General features: G+C 40.6%; 4 protein-coding genes across 8 annotated transcripts; all 4 read right to left on the bottom strand.

Annotated features, from left to right (window-relative positions):
- Positions 1-671: 671 nt before the first annotated feature.
- LOC138139589 (uncharacterized) lies at positions 672-2,969 on the bottom strand. Its single transcript, XM_069059905.1, has 4 exons — positions 2,862-2,969; positions 2,678-2,806; positions 872-2,629; positions 672-818 (listed from the first exon to the last, which is right to left on the bottom strand). Exons 1-4 carry the CDS (start codon positions 2,920-2,922, stop codon positions 733-735), a joined length of 2,034 nt encoding a protein of 677 aa, XP_068916006.1. The 5' UTR covers positions 2,923-2,969; the 3' UTR covers positions 672-732.
- A 1,763-nt stretch (positions 2,970-4,732) lies between these two features.
- On the bottom strand, positions 4,733-6,800 carry LOC138141455 (uncharacterized). The gene is made up of 4 exons (XM_069062169.1): positions 6,679-6,800; positions 6,528-6,629; positions 4,904-6,475; positions 4,733-4,852 (listed from the first exon to the last, which is right to left on the bottom strand). Exons 1-4 carry the CDS (start codon positions 6,737-6,739, stop codon positions 4,803-4,805), a joined length of 1,785 nt encoding a protein of 594 aa, XP_068918270.1. The 5' UTR covers positions 6,740-6,800; the 3' UTR covers positions 4,733-4,802.
- Positions 6,801-8,696: 1,896 nt separating this feature from the next.
- Positions 8,697-10,313, bottom strand: LOC138133752 (cilia- and flagella-associated protein 251-like). The gene is made up of 4 exons (XM_069051733.1): positions 10,176-10,313; positions 10,094-10,106; positions 9,565-10,013; positions 8,697-9,269 (listed from the first exon to the last, which is right to left on the bottom strand). Exons 1-4 carry the CDS (start codon positions 10,311-10,313, stop codon positions 8,697-8,699), a joined length of 1,173 nt encoding a protein of 390 aa, XP_068907834.1.
- A 683-nt stretch (positions 10,314-10,996) lies between these two features.
- LOC138139562 (facilitated trehalose transporter Tret1-like) lies at positions 10,997-20,260 on the bottom strand. 5 transcript variants are annotated; one of them, XM_069059865.1, is made up of 3 exons: positions 20,099-20,260; positions 12,706-12,803; positions 10,997-12,656 (listed from the first exon to the last, which is right to left on the bottom strand). In XM_069059865.1, the coding sequence occupies exons 2-3, from the start codon at positions 12,800-12,802 to the stop codon at positions 11,284-11,286; spliced, it is 1,470 nt and encodes a 489-aa protein (XP_068915966.1). In that variant the 5' UTR covers position 12,803; positions 20,099-20,260; the 3' UTR covers positions 10,997-11,283. The 5 variants fall into 5 exon arrangements, with proteins under 5 accessions (XP_068915966.1, XP_068915993.1, XP_068915959.1 ...); XM_069059892.1 differs by lacking the exon at positions 20,099-20,260 and adding an exon at positions 19,852-19,904; XM_069059858.1 differs by lacking the exon at positions 20,099-20,260 and adding an exon at positions 19,550-19,697.
- Positions 20,261-21,635: the final 1,375 nt, after the last annotated feature.

Here is a 21,635-nt window from a genome sequence, read left to right as displayed (position 1 = left end):
AATTTATGACAGTTAAAAACAATAATTTTTTTTATTTCACGAAAACTTTTTCCAGCTACGTTGTCGGGCTCTAATCAGAAGAAAAATGTTCAATTCATATTCGTAAATTTATCAAACACAAAAAGTTTGAGTAGATAAATTAAAAAATTTATCCGATCGAAAAAAACAAAGTCGAGTTATATTTGTTGAGATTATTTTCAGAACAAAAAAAAAAAAACAACAAACAACGACAATATCTTATTATTTATCGACGAAGAAGGAATTTTCATTAAATTATAAAATGAACTGTCAAATGTGACAAGAGGAAAGAAAAATTTTAATCACTGACAAGAGAAAACGAATTTTTATCCGAGATAAACAAAAATGATTGGTTAAAAAATCAAATTCTCATTGGACCATTGTCTGTGTTGCCATAGTGATGGAAATAATCGCCAAAAATCCTTTTATAGGGCGAATTCTATAGTCTTTGCCAAAGCCAAATAAGATACATGCCTTTAGATTTTAAATGTGCAAAAAAAATCGAGTTTTTAAACCAACAAAGGTAGAAAACCCCCTTAATCTTTCTCTAATAGTAAATTGATACACTTATTGGACTTATTGATATTTTTGTTGTGTCGGTACTACCGTCAGATGGTAATGCGCTTCTCAACGATTAAAATAAAACCAAGACATAATGCTCAACAATTATTTTATTGTAATTTACATATCCGTAGTCATTGCAGTCAATAAACATTATTGCCTGTGTTCGTTAAGATGCTTTGCGTGTTCGTGTTTCTTCCCCTTATGGTTCTTTCCTGCTTTGTTGTGTCTCGCATGCCCTGAAAATGATCAATCAATTATACTGTCTGAACCAAAAATGTGTACACCTTACCCTGGTGACGTCCTTTATGTCGCGAGTGTGTTTTTTCCTTACTCTCTTTGCTTTTATCGCCATGTTCATCACTGTGATGAGGATGTCCACCACTTTCTCCACTTGCACTTCCACTTTCATTACTTTCTTTACTGTTACTTCCACTTCCACTTTCGTCTCCTTTGCCATTTCCATCGCTACCTCCATGACCACCTCCACTACTGTCTCCGTGGCCATTTCCACCAGCGCCTCCACTTACATGACCATCTCCACTACCGTCTCCATTGCTACTCATATCTCCACTTCCGGGTGCACTTCCGCCTATCGAGGTACCACCGCCTCCATTCTTCCTTGCTTGATTCAACAACTCGAGCAACTCTTTGATAACCTTTCCGCACTCTGGGTGTTTAATTAGTTCTTCCAAATGCAATACCAACGACTTCTGTATGTGTCTCAGGAGAGCTCCGATTACTGGGAGAGACAACAAGATCCTCAAGACATTGTGTCTTGCGATAGGGACAACCACGCCTCTTAGAAGCAAGCGGAGGGCATTGGCAACATTGAGGTCTATGGTGATCTTGATGTTAGGGGCCAGAGATATGAGAACTCGGATTCCACCAGGAATAGTCAGAAGTCTGATCAACACCGTTATCAGTACAAGAATCAAGCTCCTCCTACCCAATAGATTCACAATTTTGACTATGTTGTCCAGAGGAACTGAGTTCTCCTTGGTCGCGATCAAGATTGCAATGGCCGCCGACAAATTAACATGATTTACCGTCCACTTGTTTTCTTGGATTTTGTGAAGGACCTCCACCAGGCCTTTAGCGACTTCTTCTAGATGATACTCTTGGACCAAATGGAGGATGGCTTTAATGGAAGCGTCCCACTGCTGACCTATCTCTTGACGACCGCCATGACCATAGTATTCTATCAAAGCGTGGATTAACGTCTCGGGGTCATTTCCTTCGTTGAGGGTATTCACAAGAGCTACCACTACTTTGATCAGCCCGTTCAAACCCTTGCTGGAGTTTCCTCCGAGCTCAACGAGAAGCGCGAAGAAGCTCTCAAACGACTTGAGGATGTCGCTTAGGGCCTCTGCAAGTTTCACCCCATCAGCTTTCGCCAGTTGGGCGACGATACTGACGAAGACAGCTGCCGCGTTTTCTGCACGCAAGAGAATGTTCAAATCTATGGTAACCCTCGCCGAAACCAAAACGGCAACTCCGCCCTTGATTAGACCGATCAGCTTCGCCAACCCGACGGTGATGTTGACCACGGCCCTCAAAGTCAGTCGAACCGCGACGGAGCCGCTTCGCAGCACTTTCAGCGAGACACTCAGCGCGGTTCTCAAAGCGACAGAGATTTCGACCAAAACAGCGACTGCTTCCTTCTGGTTTCCTTCTTCTCCAGAGCTGAGAGCAATCAGAATGAGGTGAACTTGTGCGGAAACTTCCTCCGGGACGTTCGACACGTTGAAATGTTTTGCTCCTTCCGAGACGACTTTGCGAAGACCTTCCAGGCCGTCGGTCAGATTACCCAAGTAATCTTCAAGGCTGACGCTTCCGTTCCAGGTTACATTGGAGGAGCCAGCGGGAACGTACAGTGCGTTTTTGGTCTCCAAATTGACGCCAATAAGGACTCCGGAGGAGGCGAGCACCACCACTAGATTCGCCTTCACGTCTACCACCAGCGCCACCTTGGCTGTTACGTTGGCCACAGCCACCAGGCTACTGGTGGTGTTGACGATTACGGTCAGGTTGCTGCTGCCACCATTTCCTAAGAGATTGCGTTTTAGGATCTGGTCGTGGTCTCACGAGTTGTTACCTGTTGATTCGCAGACGCTGTAGCACTCTTCAGAGTTGAGGTCGCGGGTGTGGTAATGTTCCCGCTTGTAGTCCAGCGGTGCGTGACCTTGTTTTGCCGAGCGAGCCGCCTGGTGACGGTTGACGAGCTCTGGCCGAGTGGATCAAATCATCACTTGCTCAACAGTCAAAGAAAAAGGTCTTACCGTGTCCAAAAGTTGTCAGCAGGAGTGCGCACAGCACTAGTCCTGTTGTTTGTCGATTCATCTTGAACTGTGACAGATTGGGGTTCTGGTTGGGGTTTTATAGGCACCAGGTTCGTGCGTCGTCAGTAATTTGAATGGAAAGTATTTGGAAAATGTTCGGAAAATGAATAATACGGATATTATGAGGTGGTGAAGTCTCTATCAGTGTGGATTTTTTGAATTTTGCTGTTATCGCTAGAAACGTGTGAAGATAGGGGATTTGCGCACAATGTAAAAAGAAATAGAAGGTTTTGTTCGTTGTAAATGGCTCCACGTACGTTCAAGAGGTGACAAATCTGGAAGAGAGTAGGTCTTGACATCATAAATTGAATCTTCCGAAACTTATGTTGCAAAAATTATATTGACGTGGCTCGTCAGGTGATTACAAAAACTCTGTCTTCCTCATGGAAGAAAAAAAGCTTTCAACTAAAAGTGTTTGACGAAAATGCGTAACATATTGCGCGTTCAAATGAAATCCTGGGCTGGGAAGGCGTTCGAAACCGTCAAATGTTGTTTTTTTACAGCGTGGATTAATTGGAGCATGTTGACAGCTAACCTAAAATTTAGAGCCAAACACGTCTTTCTTTTTTTCTTTCTTTGCAATGTTTTAGATTAAAAATAGATTCCTATTCTTGAAGCAAATTTCCAAGGGCACCCTTTCTTGAAAACAAACAAACATAAATAAATGTCATTCGTGTCAAACGGCGGGAAATTCAAACTTTACACTGTTCTAAACGGTTTACTTTTTCCAACGCCTACTCAGCCCAAGATTTCATTTGAACGTGCGATATTATCAAAGTTGAAAATATTTTACAATGGAAAATTAAAGAATTTTAAATTATAATAATAAACGGGTTAAGGTTAGATTAACATTGTTAACATTTTTTGCATGCTTGGAATATTTTTTTAAACAATACATTTTTGTTTAATATTATTCTTGTTTGTTGGAAACCATTTGAAATATTTTGATTAAATAATTTTGATTACGCTTGCATTTGAAATGCAAAACGAGAGAGTCAAAATGCTCTAAAAATAATTCCAATTCATTTCAAAAATAAAAAATGTTTAGCAGTAGTAGATTATATCATTAAGAGTAGAAGTCTTTTTGTGCAATTTTTATTAATCGACACATCTGGGTCAAATTATTTAGAAAGGAGAATGTGTTTACTAATATTGTTTATAATAATTTTGCAACGAGTTTCTCGAGGCCTTAAAATCCTCGCGACGCTCGTATTTCAATCTTGTCCCTCGGGCAATTAGAAAAGCCCAATTTACCCAGAAACGAGTTGCATACAAAATTTTATTGTGTGAAATGACGTCCCTGAAGCTTCCAAATCTTTTTAAAATGGTTTCGCATTTGCTTTTGACAGTTTTGACAAATTTTTCAAGACCTGTCAGAAATCTAACCTTGAATGTGTTGTCTAGGGCAACGGTTCGTTATCTGCTCATTTTGCTTTAGGGCAGTTAAGAGGCAGTTTACAAAGGAGAAAAATAAGAATTTATGACAGTTGAAAACAATAATAGTAGTTTATTTAACGAGTTCGTGTGTAATTTGGGCTTTTTTTGGCATGAGTGGGCCAATTTAAAACTCGAGTGACACGAGAGTTTTAAAGGTCCACGAGTGCCAAAAAAGGCCCAAATTACACAAGAACGAGTTGAATACAACGTTTTTTTGTTCGACGAGCCCCCCAAAGGCTCCAAATCACTGAAAATCTATAAAATTAGCTTGACGTTTTGTTTTGACAAGTTGTCAAATTTATCAAAATCCGTTCACACAGGAGAAAATTCTCAAATTCTGACAGTGTCGAACAAAAAAATAATTAAGAACATAATGCATTGCTCTGTATGTTTATTTTTGACCAATTTACACTCCATTAAAAAATATTGGTAATCATGTTACAACTAGTAGTGCTTCTTTTCGCGTTCCTTCTTCTCAGCATGGTTTCTCTTCCCTAAAATGCAAAATTTACTCTCCGGCTTAGAAAAAACCTAAAAATTAACACCTTTGACATGTTCATCTCTATTTCGTTGTTTCGCGTTTTCCATTTTGTTCTCTTCGTTTCCTCCATCGATTACAATTCCGGAACAGTGGCCGCCTTCTCGTCCGAAATCGAGACCATCAGAAGCGCGTCTCAAGCTTTCCAAAATCTGCTCCACACAAGATCTTGCCTCGTCGGTGTTCAAAAGATGAACGAGATTCATCTGTCGAGACACTTGCGCTATTGCTCTATCCAGAGCCTCAAAGATGATTCCTACAACGGGAATGTGCTGCCAAAAATCTCCCATGGTGTCGAAAATGTTGGCTATGTGTTCCGGGAAGTTACTGACGGGGTCGAGACCTGGCAGGATGTGCTGCAGGCCGCCGTTGCCAATGAGATTGGAGGTTTTGACGTTGGGGACCAGGGTGGTTAAAACGGGGAGTCCCCCAGGGGATCTGGTGAGCGAGATCAGTGCGAGGAAGAGACGGCAGATCAAGTTTTGCGGTGCGAATCTTTCGTGGAGGGAGAAGAGGATTGTGACGATGGTTTGGAGACGATCGGGGTGGTTGTTTTGGAGCAAATTTGAGACGATCGGAGAGAGCGGGATGGAGTTTTGGGTCCAGTTGTTGTTCGTGATTTGTGTCAAGAGTCCGGGGACTGGTCCGAGGGAATGGGTGAGGTTGCAAGTGTGGAAAGTGCTTTGGAGGTCTGTCAGAGAAGCGGACCATTGATGGGGTTGGATGGTGTCGCTTCGGTCGTTGCCAAAGTAATTGACCAAAGTGGTGATGAAGCTGTCTGGTGTCGACCTGCCCAAAGACAGAGTGAAGGTTGCCAAGAGGGCGTTGAAAAATGCTCCAATTCCGAAAAGTACGCTGCCTGCCAATTTGACAAGAAGCAGTAAGAGCCGCAGTGGGATACTCATCAAGGAAATCAGATTTGACAGTAAATTGGCGGGGAAGAGCTGTTGAATGATGTAGATCAGAATCCGGATGGGGTTGCTTTCGGAGAAGATATTTGCAAAATCGAGCCTGACGTGTCTGTTCCTCAAGATGGAGATGCCACCATCGATGGGGCGAATCATGGTGGCCAAACCTTGATGGACCCCGAGGAGTCGGTTCACATCACCCGGAATGGCAACGTGGACGTTGCCCGCGTACCCCGGAAGACCCTTCAAAGGGCCGTTCAAAAGAGACAAGAACCCGTTCGAAACTCGTATGAAATTCACCAGAGCGTTGGACGAAGGGCACGTGTCTCTGCTCAACGAGGACCAGATTGTCGACACGCTTTTGAGAATCTCGTCCGGCGGAGACGAACTGTTGAAGGTCTTTCCCCGGAGACGAGCTTCTTCGTAGACGGGACGCAGCGACGGAAAATCAGCGATGGTTTGGTTCCGGGTCCAGGACGACCCGTCTGCGTACGCTCCGGTTCCGTTCCTCAGATCCACCACCACGACAACACCACCGTTGCTGTGGACGGCGTAGAGGGCGGCCAATCCTGCCTCGGCGTCTACGACGTAGATGGTGTTGGCCGAAGCGTTGACCACTGCGATCTGGTGGGTGGTGGCGTTGAAGAGGAGGATCAGTTTGTTGTTGGGATCTGAGCAATCGCAGAATTGGAGGTTGATCGGTGGTCGGTGCAGCATACTTACCCGATTCGTGTCCGTCGCACTGGATTTCGAGTTGACAGAACTGGTGGTCCTGTGCGGTGTTGGCGCTTCGTACGTGGGCATTGCGAGCTTTCGAGGGCTCTCCTAAGAGGTGAGAGTGGTACAAGGGGGGAGTCGTGAGGGACAGACTTACCGTGGGCGCAACCGCCCAGCAGAAGAACACAGACGACTAGGTTTATGACTCGTTGATCCATTCTATACTAAGGGGAAGTCGACCAAGACGCGGTTTATATAGATAGCACCATACTTTGAAAATTCTTTATTGTATTGTTATCTAATACCGCAAATTTGAAATGTTTTGCATTATCGTTGATTTTTTTACGTTGGCATGTGTGATTTTGTTGCAAGGCATTCAACGAAAAAGGAAACGGTAATACGGGTTCTTTTGTGTCCGAGCAATTTCACTGCTGCTGTGGACCTCTTTAAAATAGCAGAAATTCTGTCAAAAAGTGAGACCAGAGGAATTATCACAAAGGAAATTAGTTTTGTTCTATGGTCAATCTATCCCAAATAATTCAAACAAATAGCTTCATTAATTTAATTTTTTTTAATATAAAATTATTATCTAGTGACTTTTATTTTAATGGAATTGGGTTGGTATTGACGAAGCAATGTCATTTAATTGAAAATTAAATTTTAAAAGGTCTCCCAGATGTTGCTACAATAATAATCTACCCCCTTAATAGTTTATTTTGATCCAAAACGTGGATTCAGGTTCAAATGACATCACATTTAACACTGAAATTCACTTTCAATACCAACCTCAAATTCAATTATCACTAGAAACGATGCTATAAAATTGATGTTTGTGAAACTGTTTTCAGTGTCACAAAATGCTCATTGTGACATCGAAGTAGAAAAAATAAAAAAGTCAACAGTTTTTTCCTACAATCGATGTAGAAAGTAGGTCTTTGCGCTTGCATTTGACAACGCAAAGTTGACGTTTTCCGGGGACTGTCACTTCGTCGCTCACGCGCGACAAAATGTACGAAAAGCTCGCTCTCCGAATTTTTTGTTAAAATCAGATGTCCAGTGATTATTATAACTAGTGACAACGAATAAACAGAAAGAATTGTTGTCTCAGTTTATGTCGGTGTTTTGTGTTTTTACAAAAAAACATTGCTCAAAAGCCTGTAGAAGGAAGGGAAACTGTTGAGGAAGCGTTTTCGTATAAGTACACCTCCCGAAATTGTAAGTGTAGCAAAAGAACCAGAATGCACACTTCCAGAGCATGGATTACTTTTCAAAAACTGTAATTATTGTATTTTTAATGTCAATATTGTGAATAATTAGTTTCTGATTTTAAGAAGGTATTACATTGATTTGGTCCAAATAAAATAATATGTAGTAGTCATAGTTGCGATTGTAGAAAAAATCTTGTGTGCTGCGAGCGCAAATGTATAGTCCAATTTTAACCTTTTGAGGTGACGTCACGATTTCCTTCCTCGCTTTCTCTTTATTGAAACGACAGAAACAGAAAAAAACAAAAAAAAAGGCACGTTTATTAATTGATGGTCACTTTGAGGTTATTTTATGCTTCTGTCAATTTGACAATCTTTAATTTCTTTCACTTATTACATTGATTACAAACATAACCTTTCGAAGCAATTGTCAACAAATTTGACACATTTATAGTTATTTATGATCAATTCAAATTTGTTTCTGATTCTAGCTCAAACATATGTAAACTTACTAGATAATGACGTCATCGCGAAAGGGTAAAAATTGGACTATACTGTCCGAGTAAAAAATTCTGGTCGTCAATGTCATTTCAAAGTTTGGTTAGATTGTAACAAATTAAAAAAAATTCCTCGCCTGATTATGCCCATGTCAAAAAAGTGTCAAAATATGAGAAAAAAATGACAATTAATGTCATACAACATGATAATAGGTTATGAAATTTACGACCGTTTTACAATGGAGCATTTTCCATTGCGTCAAATTATGATTTTGACGACCAGTTTTTTTTTGCTCGCGACAGTACATTGTCGATTTCGAGAAAATCTCTCAATCGACAATGTATCACTTTGCGCTTGTAATACACAAATAGCTATTTCCTGTTCCCCACCCCTTTCCTTCTCTGCTCTTTCGCTCCCCTTCGCTTCTCTTAGCGCTTTTACTGCTTCCTTCTTCATTGTTCACATTTTTCACTCATTTTTCTTTCTTGTTCCTTTTGCTTGACTTGACTATTACTTCCTTTTTCATCGTTGCTTTTTTAATTACTTCTTTCAACTCTACCGCCGTCTTCTCTATTTCTTGCTCTACGAATCTGGCTTTGTCTAGTCTCCTCCTATCCTCTTCTACTCCTTGGTCATCCCATATTTTTATTGTCACTTTTCTCTGCTTCTCTTTTGCTCTTCCTTTCCCTCTTTCTTCCTGGTTCGTTCCTTCTATACTTATTTCCAGTGGGAGATGGTCCGACCCAACCCTCTCTCCTATTCTGAATTCTTCTACTCTTTCCCATGCTTCTTCGTCCACTATTCCGTAATCTATTACTGTTTCCCCCCTGTTACCTATGTAGGTCCATTTCCCTTCTTCGTCCCCTTCTTTGTTCCCGTTCAATACCTCCCATCCCTTCTCTATTCCCCTCAGTCTCTTCCCCTCCACCTTGTCTTTGGATTTTCTTTTCCCATATCCTCTCTCTTCTTCCCAATTTCTTTCTCCTATTCTCCTGTTCTCCCCTATACCTTTTCTCGCCGGTTCGTCTTCTTTTCTTCTCTCTTTCTAAAATTTTTTCTTCAGTTTCTCTTCTCTCTCATTCCATATAAACCATTCCCCGTTTATCTGTATCTTCCTGTATCCTATTTTCATCCTTTTTCCTCTATCTCTCTCTTCTCTAGCCACCTCTCCTAACTTCTTTTGTGTTTTCCTTTCTTCGTGTGTCATCCACATACGACGTCCTCTCATCTTCTCTTTCCTTCTACTTACTCTTATTTAACATAATGTTCTTCTTCTGCTCCCTACTTTCTATTTTTGCCAGCATCATCTTATCTTTACTTATTTTTAATGCTTCCTTCACCTTCACTTTCACCCCTATATCCCTTTGTAACCATTCTTCCACCCCCCTCTCTATATTTCCTCTTATCCTTCCTATTCCGGTTATTATAACATGATTCTTCCTCTCCTCCTTTTCTCTTTGTTCCATCTTTTCCTCTATCATTTTCATCCTTTTCATCCAATCTGCTTTCTCCGCCTGCCATTTTTCTTCTCTTCCTCTCATCTCCTCTCTCACTGCCGCTAATTCCTTTCTTAGTACTTTGTTCTCCTCTCTTATTCCCGCAGTATCCTCTCTTATCTCGCTAGTCATGGTCTTCATTACCTTGCTTTTATTTCCTTCTTCACTTCTACTTGGAGATCTTCCCGTTCCGCCTTCTTCAGTCGTCCTACCCTCTTCTCTTTCTCTCTTCTTGCTTTCTTTCCTTACTTTCGGCGATTTCGTCATGCTCTCTCTTTCTTGCCCGCTGCCTTCTGCTTATCACCTTTCACTCTCTCGTCTCTGTTTTCGTTAGTAATCTTTGCATTTTTTTTTACTGGACACGTCTACTCACTGTCGCTGCCAGACTAGGAATCCACAACACTCACACCATAGAGGACTCCTAGCAGTCAATCCACATCTTCTGGAATACCAACCAGGACGTGCTCCTTCTCATATGGAAGACCTTTCAAAGGACCGTTCATGAAAGACAAGAAACTTGTACGAAATTTGACAGAGAGTCGGAAGGAGAGCACGTCTTCGAGAAGATCTTCTGACGGAGACAGTTTTTCCATTGTCTTAAGCTATTTCGTAGACTGAACGTAGCCACGAAAATCGGCAAAATATTCCTCCATGGTTTTGCCACGGGTCCAGACGTACTCTTCCGTTTCATCTTCCATATTCACCACTACAATATGGCTATTTTGGAAAAATAGAACTTGTACGGCAAAATCATTATTGATCATTTTAATTTGATAACGGAACTTGAACAGAAACGTACGATGCGATTAAAGGTGTAGTTCAAATTGAAATTTGTGAACAACAAAAAACAAGAATATCAACGAATTAATCTACAACTAGGCACTTAAAGACCAGATTATAGAAAATACTTATGTACGTGGTGCCAATAATACGGCAACTGAGTGTACCAATGCAGTATCTAAGTCTTTGATAAATGGAACTACGGCGATGAGCATATTATGATTGTTTGTTCTTGGTCCTTCTCTTGAGGTCCCTCTGGATCTTCTCCAGAGGCTTGTCCTTGGTCTATCTAGACAATCAAAAAGAAAACGAAAATGGTCCAGACCAACAATGTGGTTGGGAAAATATTGATCGCAACTGTCAAATTACTGTCATTACTGTCAAATTCTTTTGTACCAATGACGCAAGTGTGACAGCAAGCTGGGTGCAGCTGTGCACCTCTTGAAAATATCAGTTATCAGATGAGGAGATAAGAGAGGAGGATGAGAAAAGATGATTCTAATATAAATATGTTTATTTCAGTATTCTTAAAATATAAAATTTGCACAGTACAATAATTATTGCTTATGTTAATTTAAAACAGGACTTGACTAGAAATGTACGATACGACTGAAGATGTGGTTCAAATTGAAATTTGGCATAACTACGAATCAAGAATATCAACGAATTAATCTACAATTATTAGGCACTTGAAGTCCATATTGTATAAAATACTCGTGTGTTGGCAATAATTCTGTACGAACGTTGAGTCTAAGTATTTCATAAATAAAACTACGGCTACGACTAACTGCTGAAGCCTTGATTGTCGATTCCCTGTCCCACCGTCTTCTCCCCGTTGAGTTCCCTCTGGATCTCGTCGAGAGTCTTGCCCTTGGTCTCGGGCACCAAAAAGAAAATGAAGACGGTTCCGACGAGCGATATGCCCGCGAAAATGTAGAACGTGGTGTCTGTCATGATGGCGTTGGTCAAGTCGCCGTAGAACTTCGTAACCAAGAAGGCGAGGAACCAGTTGAAGGTCCCCGCCGCCGAGCTGGCGTTGCTCTTGATCTCCGGTGGGAACAGTTCGGAGGAGATCATCCACGGGATGGGTCCGAAACCGAGCGAGAAGACGATGATGAAGATGCAAACTGCCAAGATCGGGAGGAATCCGATGTTGCTCTTCTCTTCCTCCGAGATGAGGTCCCGGTCCGTGAGAGTGAAGTAGACGGCGAGAAGGATTCCGGCGATGGCCATGACCAAATCGGAGATGAGGAGGAGGATCTTGCGGCCGAACTTGTCGATAACGAGGGAGGCAACGAAAGTAGCAACCACTTGCATCACCCCCACCAAGATGGTGACGTTGGAGGGCTCCAGACCCGAATTGGCGCCTTGGAAGATGGTCCCCACGTAGAAGATGACGGCGTTGATGCCGCCCAACTGCTGGAAGAACATGAGCCCGAAGCAGATGACGAGGGACTTCTTCGTCGCCCGTTTCTTGAACGACTCCCTGAACGAAATTCTGTCTTTCTTCTCTTGCTCGAGGGACGCCTTGATGTCCGCGATTTCCGCGTCGACGTTGTAGTTGTCGCCTCTCAGCTTCCTCAGCGCTTTGACCGCCGCGTCCTCGTTGCCTTTCTTCAAACTGTAGACCGGCGTCTCGGGTTGGAAGAAGAAGACCACGCCGAAGACGAGCGGGACGATGGCGCAGATCACCGCCACGATCTGGGGCTTGATGAAGGCGCCCAGCAAGTACGCGAATAGGATGCCGACGGTGAGGAGCAGCTGGAAGTAGCTGCCCAGAGCCCCTCTGATCTCCTTCTGGGCGATCTCGCTGGTGTACAAGGGGGCGGAGACGCAGAAGGAGCCGCCGGCGAGCCCCGTTATGAACCTTCCGGCGAAGATCATGCCGGTCGAGTTGGCGAAGATGATGAGCAGCCAGCCGACAGTGAAGGGGATGATGGTGAGGAGCATGGCTAACTTGCGACCTATCAAGTCGCAGATGAAGCCGATGGGGAAGCACATTAACATGGCTCCGAGGGTCATGAACGACCCGATCCAGCCGTAGTCACCGTCGGGGTCGACGTAGATGTCGTTCAGGGCACCGCTGGCGAGGTCCGCGCTGGTGATGTTGCCGGTCCATCCCAAGACGGTGCCTGCCGCCACCGAGCCCATGCATACTGAAAGTGGACAGTTAGAAGGGTGGGTGGTGGCGTTTCGACTGGTTACCTGACAGGGCGGCCACGTACTGGGGGAGTTTCTTGCCCTCGCCGTAGTTGACCTCTTCGACGAGGTTGTTGGTGCTGACACCCGTTTTCTCGGTCATTCTGCAAACAAGACAAATTAAGTACTGACAACTGCAGAGTCACAAAGCAATTATCTTCCATTATCGTCTACTCTAGTTTTATCGTTCCCGATAAAATTGTGTCAATTCTATTTGATATAATAGAATAGGTATCTCGGACGGATCTCTGGTGGTCTGTCATTTCTCTAAAACAACAATCGCGATCCGATGATGTCAACATTGGTAAAAACAGTTGCAATCCTCTCGCCCGAAAATGTGATTCGGTACAGTTTACTTTTTCAAGGTTGGCATTCCCAATTTCCCGATCTTGACATGACGAAAATGAAATGTCAACATAACGTCAAAACAATATACAGCGTAATCAACAATGACTGAGTCTGTTGGCAATGAAAAATATTCCTGTTTTTTTATCTCGTTATTGGCACCGGATGTTTTAACTTGACACGACATTAAAAACATTTTTGGTTATATAGGTTATGTTCATGCTATCACAAAAATGAACCTTTGATGGTAAATTTCATTGTTAAGAGATTGATCTTCTTGATCACGCCGTACTTTCCGAAGGTCAACATTTTTTGACATTTCTAAAAAAAATGTATGAACCAATCATTAGTGTCATTAATAAATGACAATTATCAAAAATCACTTTGAAGTTTTTCTTATGACATCAAAAAAGCAGGGAAATGGCATTCTCGAATCAAAAGTTGGGTTATATTCAATAAAGGGCAGTTCACACATATTTGTTAGTTAAATGTCAGTCGTGGCCAAGATTCCGTGTCCGGAATAATACAATCTATTTTTTTATCAAAGAATCACCAACACCGCAATTTACACCCAAAATAGAGCCGGCAACATTGTACAGTTGGCTTCAAAAAAAAAACGGGAAATGAAATTTGACCTAATGTGAACTGGAAATTTAATTTGTCAATTTATGTCAATTTGTGTCTGTTTGACAGTAATATTTCTGACACATAAGTGCAATTTTTTAACCTAAATTAGAAAAGGCCGTTTCAAAATATAAAAATTTAATAAAATCTGACAGAACTTTTTCTGACAGTTCCCGTTTTTTTTGAAGCCAACCGTACACTTTTGACCTGGGTGAAAAATGTCATAATATAAAAATTGAAGTTATGTAGAGATATTAGTAGCGCAGCATGTCAATAAGTTAATAACAAATTAATAACAACTAATTTGAAAGTTTAATAAATAAACTTTGCGAAGCATTTTTAATAACACGTTTAAATTTTAAATGCGAGTTTGCGTACTTTCAAGGACATTAAAAACGACAGGCGCTGGCAGGTGTGACCAACACATATCATTAAATTCCCAAAATTTAGTAAAATTTTATTATTGTAAACCTAAACCAACAGGTCGTAAAAAAATAGTTGTTTCGTATTTCTGGGGGGCAATACACAATTGTGTTTGCTCGTTTTTAATTTGTTAATAACAATTGAAATTTGGATCTTCCAAACCACGACCTGCTGTATTATAACCGGCCTGTTCAAAAGTGTAATTTGAGTGATCCCCGCAGAGCGCTAGTGTACGGGCGCTTTTGGGGATATTATTCATCTTAAGTTTTTGTCACCGAGAGTTTTTCTCGTTCAAATGACATTCGAATTTAAAATCGAACACACAAAAATACAATTGTATTCAGTATTGTTTTAGAAAAAAATATGAACTTACTGTGTTCAATCTTAACTCTAAAATTTTGGTCTAAACCTATTTTCCGCATTTTTATTCTTCAGAAGCGCCCGTACTGTGACGCCCTCATCGGCGAAAATTGGCTCTTTCTCGGAAACATTTTCGCAATGCTTTTTTAATGAAATGAACAGGCCGGTTATTATACAGCAGGTCGTGTTCCAAACAATACGACATTTGTTGCCAACCACGACAAAATTCCCCAAGTTTGACAATTGTTAACTGTCACCTAAAAATGTCTTAAAAGGTGCAAAGTAGAAAAAATTGTTCATGATATCTCGGTTATGAGACATTTTGTAGCACTTGCTCCTCCTAGATCCAAAATGCTTCTTATCATAATATATTATTCCATTGAAAGGTCGATTCGAAGGAAAATTTGTTTTCAAATTACGATCAGATAATTGATACAGCTTGAGTGTTTTATCAATTAATAAAATGCCTGTTTTGAAATGGAAGCATTACGCGGAGTTGTTCTTCGGCGATGTATTTTTGTCTATATTTTTGTTTATTAACGTTGTTTCCAGATAATTTGGAGCAAACATGACTGTTGGCTTATCCTCGCTCTCGTGTACAGGATCGCGATTATACATCAATAACTCGTTTTATCGCATTTGCAAACAATAATATTTCTGTGATTAAAGCGATACATTATGTAGCTGTCATTCACAAAATCGAGAGGAGTGTGCTCTTGCACAAAGCTCGCAACAGCGTACAGTCATCGACGATTATCTCTTGATGAACACACACCTTTCAGTACGTCGAGGACTTAATCAGCGCGAAAGCTTAATCGGCTGCGAATATTGTTTCCATAAATAAGCACCTTATCGTAAGAATTATGTGGAGGACTCTATGTCACATTTATTAGCTGTTATCCGCCGACTTTATCATGTTTTTCTAATAACTATTATTGCCGATGATGTATGGGTTTAGCTGTTTCGTGACGTCGATTCATTGATTAAATACCAATTTGTGGAAACCTGGAAGCCAGCGATTTTATGTTGGATTCGGATTTAACAACGAGACAGTGGAAAAAGCTCGTCGGCTGACTTTTTTCCACGTCCGAAACCCTTGACTCCGACAAATTACAGATCGATTCTACCAGACATGTTCACTTGAAATTGCCAGGGTGAGAGGCCTCTTATCGCAACGCGAGAGCGCGCATCATCCTGTTGAAATATGAAATTGAAAATCGCCACTGTTTCCAGCTGGATTTATTTTTAATTTGAAATTGTCCACGTTCAAAACGATGCACAACAGAAGTGAAATAAATTCGTTTTAAGAACAATTCGGCATCAAACGAGATAATAGTACATTATGCAATCAGCGTGTAGTGATCATTGCACTCCTCGAGTAATAGCCGTTACACGCGAGTTGAATACGGTACTTTGTCTACGACCTACAAATGTCATCACTTTCACAATCAGAATTCAAACAAGGAAGGTACAGAATTTTGACATTTTAAAGAAACTGTTGTGACAGGCGAATATTGCGCTGTATTTTGCAATTTTATGATTGGTCACAACCCGTGGGGTAATGAGTTGTTACTCACGACGGTGAGTAATGAACACCATTACTGGATATGCATATGTAGTAATAAATACAAAGGAGCAAACAATTGTTTTACTTGAATTGTTCACTTTTTTGCATTCTGTCTTGTTTGTTTTTTCTATTTTTAGACAAACTTTCGCCGTCAAAGTTTTACGTTATCCTTAAGCTTATCCTTGCTTTCCATTTTCAACTTTTGACATATTATTATTTATTATTATTAATATTGTTATTTTTCCTCCATAGAAGGTTAAGTTGAGTGTATTATTTATAACATCTCCATAATATTTATCCACTTTTACAATTACACACATTCCGATTGCTATTAGTGTTATTATCAGTATTATTATAAGTGGTTTTACCGGTCCAAAGTAAACAAGCAGCCTTTCGTAAATTTTTATTTTCCCGCCAAAAATGAACAAAAAAAAATTTAATGGGGGACATTATCATAACCGTATAATTAGCATAACAAGCGGTTTTACACAAAAGTCTTTATCTAGCTGAGTCATGACCTGCTGTATTTTTTTTTTTTGTAAAACGCCCACACAAAACCTTGAACATGCACATCGCTACCTTACCGATTATATTAAAGAAAATTAAAATAAAGTAAAATTTCCCCAACAACAAAAGAAATAAAATCAGCAGGAAAATCATACCTTCTTTATTCTCGGTACTGCACTGGTGGCAGAATTCACATTTTTATGTGATATGATTTTTGGAAATCTCTCGACAACGCCTACATTTTTGGTTCAACAGTTTAATGAGCGCGGTACAAACGAAACTATCAAAAATAATTGCTTTTGGTTTGTACGTACTTGGTGGTCTGCGTCAGCGAAATATTCCAACGATAACTGCTGGCGCACTAGAAGAATTTCAACTATGATGGGAAGGTACTCACTGGATGAGCGACACAAACGTAGTACCTTGACACGGTGCTTTTGTTTTTGATCGGTTTGAAACATTCTTGATGTCAAAAATTTTATCGTATCGTTATCTGCTCAAGGAAAAAATCAGGATCGACCTATTTTTATTGGTGCAACGTTTCGTCCCGAATTAAAAATTTTACGGTTGTGCGAAGGAGTCATTATCGCTCAAACAGGATAATAAACAGTGCGGTCGTTTGAATTTTTTTTAAACTCGGTCGACAAACTGACCTGCATCTTGGGGCTCAAGTACCTCGCTTATCGATGTGGGATTAATGATCTTGACACAGGTCAATACTGTTTGTCAGGTGAAACAATTGGAACAAAAATTGAAAGAAAGTGTAAAAATAGAAATTGTAAATAACTAGTCTTGCAGTCGTCGTCTCCGCTCCTCAAAAATTGTTGTTATGTTAATCGAGATGTTGACGACTTTGGCATTATAAAAAAATCAAATTTAAAAATAGACTGAAACGTAGAAGCCCCTGTGATTTTTCCGCTGCAGCAGCCGCAACGCAGCTACACTCGTCACATTTTTTTTCCTTTTCACATAATTGTCGCAAACATAATTTTTGACATTGAAAATTCCTTTCCACTTTCATATTGGCTACGTTTTCATTGCCAATGCCATTCTGATTATGGCCGACGTTAATTGCTTTATGAATGTAAACGGAGGATATGCACTACACTGGTCGACAAATTTTCTGGCCACATGAGCAGAACGAACAGGATCGATCCGGTGATTTTTCTTGTCCTTTTTCTTTTTATGGTCGTGATCGTGTGCACGAAGCTGGGTCGACAAGGTGAAATGCGGTATAATTTTGTGGCGAATTGTGTAAATACTACATACGCAGTTGGTGATTCACGTCGACTTGCAAGAACGCAGTTTTTCCAATGGAAAAGTCGAGTCGGATCAGCTGTACCAACCAACTGATCGAGTCGCAAGAGAATTCTAATTTCTTGTGACAATATTGCCGAGGGGGTTATGGTTGGGAATCACGAAAATCTTTGATTGTCCTTAAATAAATATTTTGACAACTTTGTTGAACTTGTTGCGTAACGAATCAGACAAGTTTTGCTGTCTTTTGACCAGTCAATATCGATATCTTTTATGACAATGGGTTTTATCAGAATAATTGATTTTTTAGACTAGACCGATATCTGTCAGAATTAGGAAGCAATAAATTAAAAGTTAATTAATCTTTATGTAATTTTCTATTTTACGACGACATAAATTGCAACCTTTGGATGCGGTTATGACAGGTTTAAACCGTATCAAAAAGCTAGATAAGCTCAGGTTTTTTCCAAATTCCTGCAAAATTATTCCTCGATGCAACACAAGCTAGATCTGATCTTTTTGGAGTTTTCTGAATTCCACTTGTAAAATTTATTCGCTAGATCTGCACCCAGAGAGTGTATAATGTCGTTTTAATTATCAAGTACCTTGATATTTTATTAGTGTTACTGATTACCTCAATTAGCATAATATATTCGCTTATGAAATGCAAACAATAGAAACACGTTATATAATAATTATTATTGCACTTGTAATTGTAATTACTCATTTGATACTTTAATGGAATAATAATTGTCACCTCGCAGTTTAGTAACAATTGATTGCATTTTGCAACAGCCATGTCCACGTACTGCACACTTAACAGCAAAGAAAAACCGTAGGTTTGCTTATTTTCTAGAAAACGTCAAATACCATAGAAAACCTGATAAATACTTTGTATTATATTTAGGTTATCTATGGTCAGTTACCGGCTGATTAATTTTAAATTTAGAGACGAGAATGGCCGATCTTGGTTGTTTTTTTTTTGGTACGGTTAAACAACACAGATTGACATTTGCTCAATCTGCGTTGAGTCGTCCGTTGATTAGTTGAACAATTCGGCAACGAATTAGTGTTCAGTTTGTAAAATGTTGTCCGGAGAATGCAAATTTGTTAAATGTCAAATTGCGGTGACAGTTGTCGGGGTTGGAACGTACCGGTTCGGCTCGCTTCGGATCGAAGATTTGGCGATTCTCAAATAAATCTCTGGGACGTCGTAAAAATCATTGGCAAAAATTCGTAAAAAACATATAATAAAAATCTGAGTCAGTTCTCGGAAGATCAAGTGTTTGTGTAAAACTTTTGTGGATACTAATTATCGAGGAATTATTATTGAGTGTCACGGTCGAGTGGAGCTTAATTCACATTTTGAGTCGAGAGACGGACCAGACAGAAGCACCAGCATGAAATTAAATTAAAATCGTACAAAAAAACGAGATCGGGACAAGAACAGGTTGTCTGTTGAAAGGAGGCACTCGAGGGGGTACCGAAAGACCAAAAAAAATTGTATTTTCTCATTGTCAAATCATATCAGATTCAGATCGCAATTTGCAATGTTGCGTCAGATTTAGTTGTTAAAAAATGATTTAGTTAGTATCTTGGGTCAATGACACAAACAAAAATTAATAAATGTTAGGTAGTTAACCTGACGTTGTCTCTTGGGTTGTGAGAAAGCTGGGTTGTGGTCGAATACGCTCGATTGAATATTTTTCTCCGCGACATAAAACAACTTTTATTCTAAAAACAAATGGAAAAGGTCTCTGTTAATACCTGTTGTAATTCAACAAGCGCGGCAAGTTTGTGTAGTTCTTGCGGCAACACTCTGCAGATGGTTTCATAAAGCACCGTTCTTCAGGGGTCACCACTTTGAATGGCGAGTCGAAGAAGACGCGACGTTTTCGATCATAAAGTAATTAGCTTGGGAAAATAAAAGCAATTAAGCATTAAACTTGCTTAGTTATCATTGGAGCGTAAAGCAGTGATAACAATACGGTTACGATTGGCAAATATTTATAACAAACAGTGAACGCATCGACACGTCTGTTTGTTTAAAAAAATCGCTGGGTACTCACTTGAGCAAAAAAGAAGTGTTGTCTTTGTTAGTAGTGCATTTCTGCGACTGAACGTTTGGGGAAAATGGGAAAAAAGCGCAAATTACTCGTGGAATCACCGCAGGAATTTCTCCAGGAATTGATAAGAGCGGGTATTGTTTTAGTTTTGCGCAATAAAAACAATAAAAATCGATTAGACAGAATTATGTGGTATCGATAAGACGGGATAATAAACAAAAGCCCAGGGGAGTATTAGAGGATGACTTACCTGGATCCGAACAAAAGTCGCAAAAAGCACACCGATCGATCTAATCACATCGTTTCGTCAATCAACACAAATTCCTGCCGGCCGACGTTCGAAAGCTTTATGCGTGCAGATCGCTCTCCCGCCATGCACTAGCAGGAATCCGGTACAGCAGGAGATGATGAGGCGTGGGGCGACACCCATCCCCTCGTTTTAATTTGATTGTTCCGGTGCGTCACTCCTGTATTTTCGGGCATTCCACCAATCTATGGCTGCACTCGATTATCAATTAGGCCTCTTGGGCGGAGTGCCCCAAGGGTGCCGGCCGGGACCGGCCCGATTCGGGATATATTTAGACCGATGGAGTGTAAGGATTCTCGTGGATCATGGATTTTCCGAGAATGCAGCAAGCGGGAATTTGCGCGGTAAATATTTCCCGACTATTGATAGAATCGCATTAATTACATCTCGTGAGTTCCCCAAAAAATTGACATTCACGAGAACTGTCCAAGGGAACGTTCCCCGGGTCCCAGAGACTGCTGAAGAAGCGGAAGCTGAATTGAGGAAAATTCGGACATTGCGCCACATGATTGCACTTGCAGCTTTCTCCCGTAGTAATTTGTAAACGTTTCCGAAGACAAGCCGTGTTGTTATTGTCGACACGGTTCGAAGGGAAACATTTCAAACGACATAATTGGTGGAATCGAAAACAACAAGTGCCGGCGATAATCGATTTGATCCAGTTCTGCTGGAAGCGGAATCGCCCCACGGATTGGCACAGTTTATTCATTCACGCTTTGACTGATCCTTCTTCTCCTTCGTTTTTGAATTCTTGACTTCTTATTTAGTTGTCCACACCACCTCTTTTTTGTAGAAGGACGGATGCTTCTTATTCTTCTTCTTCCTTCTTGTTAGTACGCAAGTTGCCTGTTCCATCTTCGATTCTTCACCTCTCATGGTCTTTCTGTTGATCTGCTAGGTGCCATTTTAACCACTCTGTTGTCTGTCATTCTTTCTACAGCGTGATCAACAATGACTGAGTCTGTTGGCAATGAAACAATTGAAAAATATTGGTGTTTTTCTGTTTCGTAATTGGCACTGACAGGATGTTTTAACTTGACACGACATTAAAAAAAAATTAGGTTATGTCGGGTATGTTGATGGTAAACGTCAAATTCGCCTGTCAACTCTGCCAAAGCTGACAACCGGAAATGTGTTTCAATTACAGTGGTACCAAAATCATTCAAATTTTCATTGTTACCAACAGATTCAATCATTCTTGATCACGTTGTATATGGTTGTTCCACTCTTTTTTCTTCCTCTTACTTCTAATATCTTCACTCCTTGCTCTGTCCCTCAGGGTTTTATTTGTTAATATTTCCATTTCTGCTGAGATTATTGAACTGCAAACGAATTTTCGGTACTTTCCCCCGCGCAAAAGAACAACAGCCTACGTGACCGTCGGCAGGAGGGGCGTGTTGTTGATTTTGCGACAGATTCGAAATGTCATTTTTGTGACGTCACGCCCCCAGACACCGTGAAAGGAAATGCATTAGGCGAG

This window comes from Tenebrio molitor, chromosome 1, assembly GCF_963966145.1.
Source record: "Tenebrio molitor chromosome 1, icTenMoli1.1, whole genome shotgun sequence".
NCBI classification, from domain to species: domain Eukaryota; kingdom Metazoa; phylum Arthropoda; class Insecta; order Coleoptera; family Tenebrionidae; genus Tenebrio; species Tenebrio molitor.
The sequence above is the reverse complement of the archived record's forward strand: the minus strand, read 5'-3'. Positions and strand labels throughout refer to the sequence as shown.

Bases quoted from the DNA above. Each gene is read 5' to 3' on its own strand.
- LOC138139589 (XM_069059905.1), bottom strand. From the start codon at position 2,922: ATGAATCGACAAACAACAGGACTAGTGCTGTGCGCACTCCTGCTGACA. The intron at 2,807-2,861 runs GTAAGACCTTTT...CCACTCGGCCAG, and splicing joins GCTGACAACTTTTGGACACG to AGCTCGTCAACCGTCACCAG. The intron at 2,630-2,677 runs GTAACAACTCGT...GCAATCTCTTAG, and splicing joins CAGCGTCTGCGAATCAACAG to GAAATGGTGGCAGCAGCAAC.
- LOC138141455 (XM_069062169.1), bottom strand. From the start codon at position 6,739: ATGGATCAACGAGTCATAAACCTAGTCGTCTGTGTTCTTCTGCTGGGC. The intron at 6,630-6,678 runs GTAAGTCTGTCC...CTCACCTCTTAG, and splicing joins GCTGGGCGGTTGCGCCCACG to GAGAGCCCTCGAAAGCTCGC. The intron at 6,476-6,527 runs GTAAGTATGCTG...GCGATTGCTCAG, and splicing joins GTGCGACGGACACGAATCGG to ATCCCAACAACAAACTGATC.
- LOC138133752 (XM_069051733.1), bottom strand. From the start codon at position 10,313: ATGGAAAAACTGTCTCCGTCAGAAGATCTTCTCGAAGACGTGCTCTCC. The intron at 9,270-9,564 runs GTGAAGGAAGCA...AAAAAATTTTAG, and splicing joins ATATAGGGGTGAAAGTGAAG to AAAGAGAGAAGAAAAGAAGA.
- LOC138139562 (XM_069059858.1), bottom strand. From the start codon at position 19,617: ATGAAACCATCTGCAGAGTGTTGCCGCAAGAACTACACAAACTTGCCG. The intron at 12,804-19,549 runs GTATTAACAGAG...TCTTGTTTGCAG, and splicing joins CGCTTGTTGAATTACAACAG to AATGACCGAGAAAACGGGTG. The intron at 12,657-12,705 runs GTAACCAGTCGA...GTCCACTTTCAG, and splicing joins GTACGTGGCCGCCCTGTCAG to TATGCATGGGCTCGGTGGCG.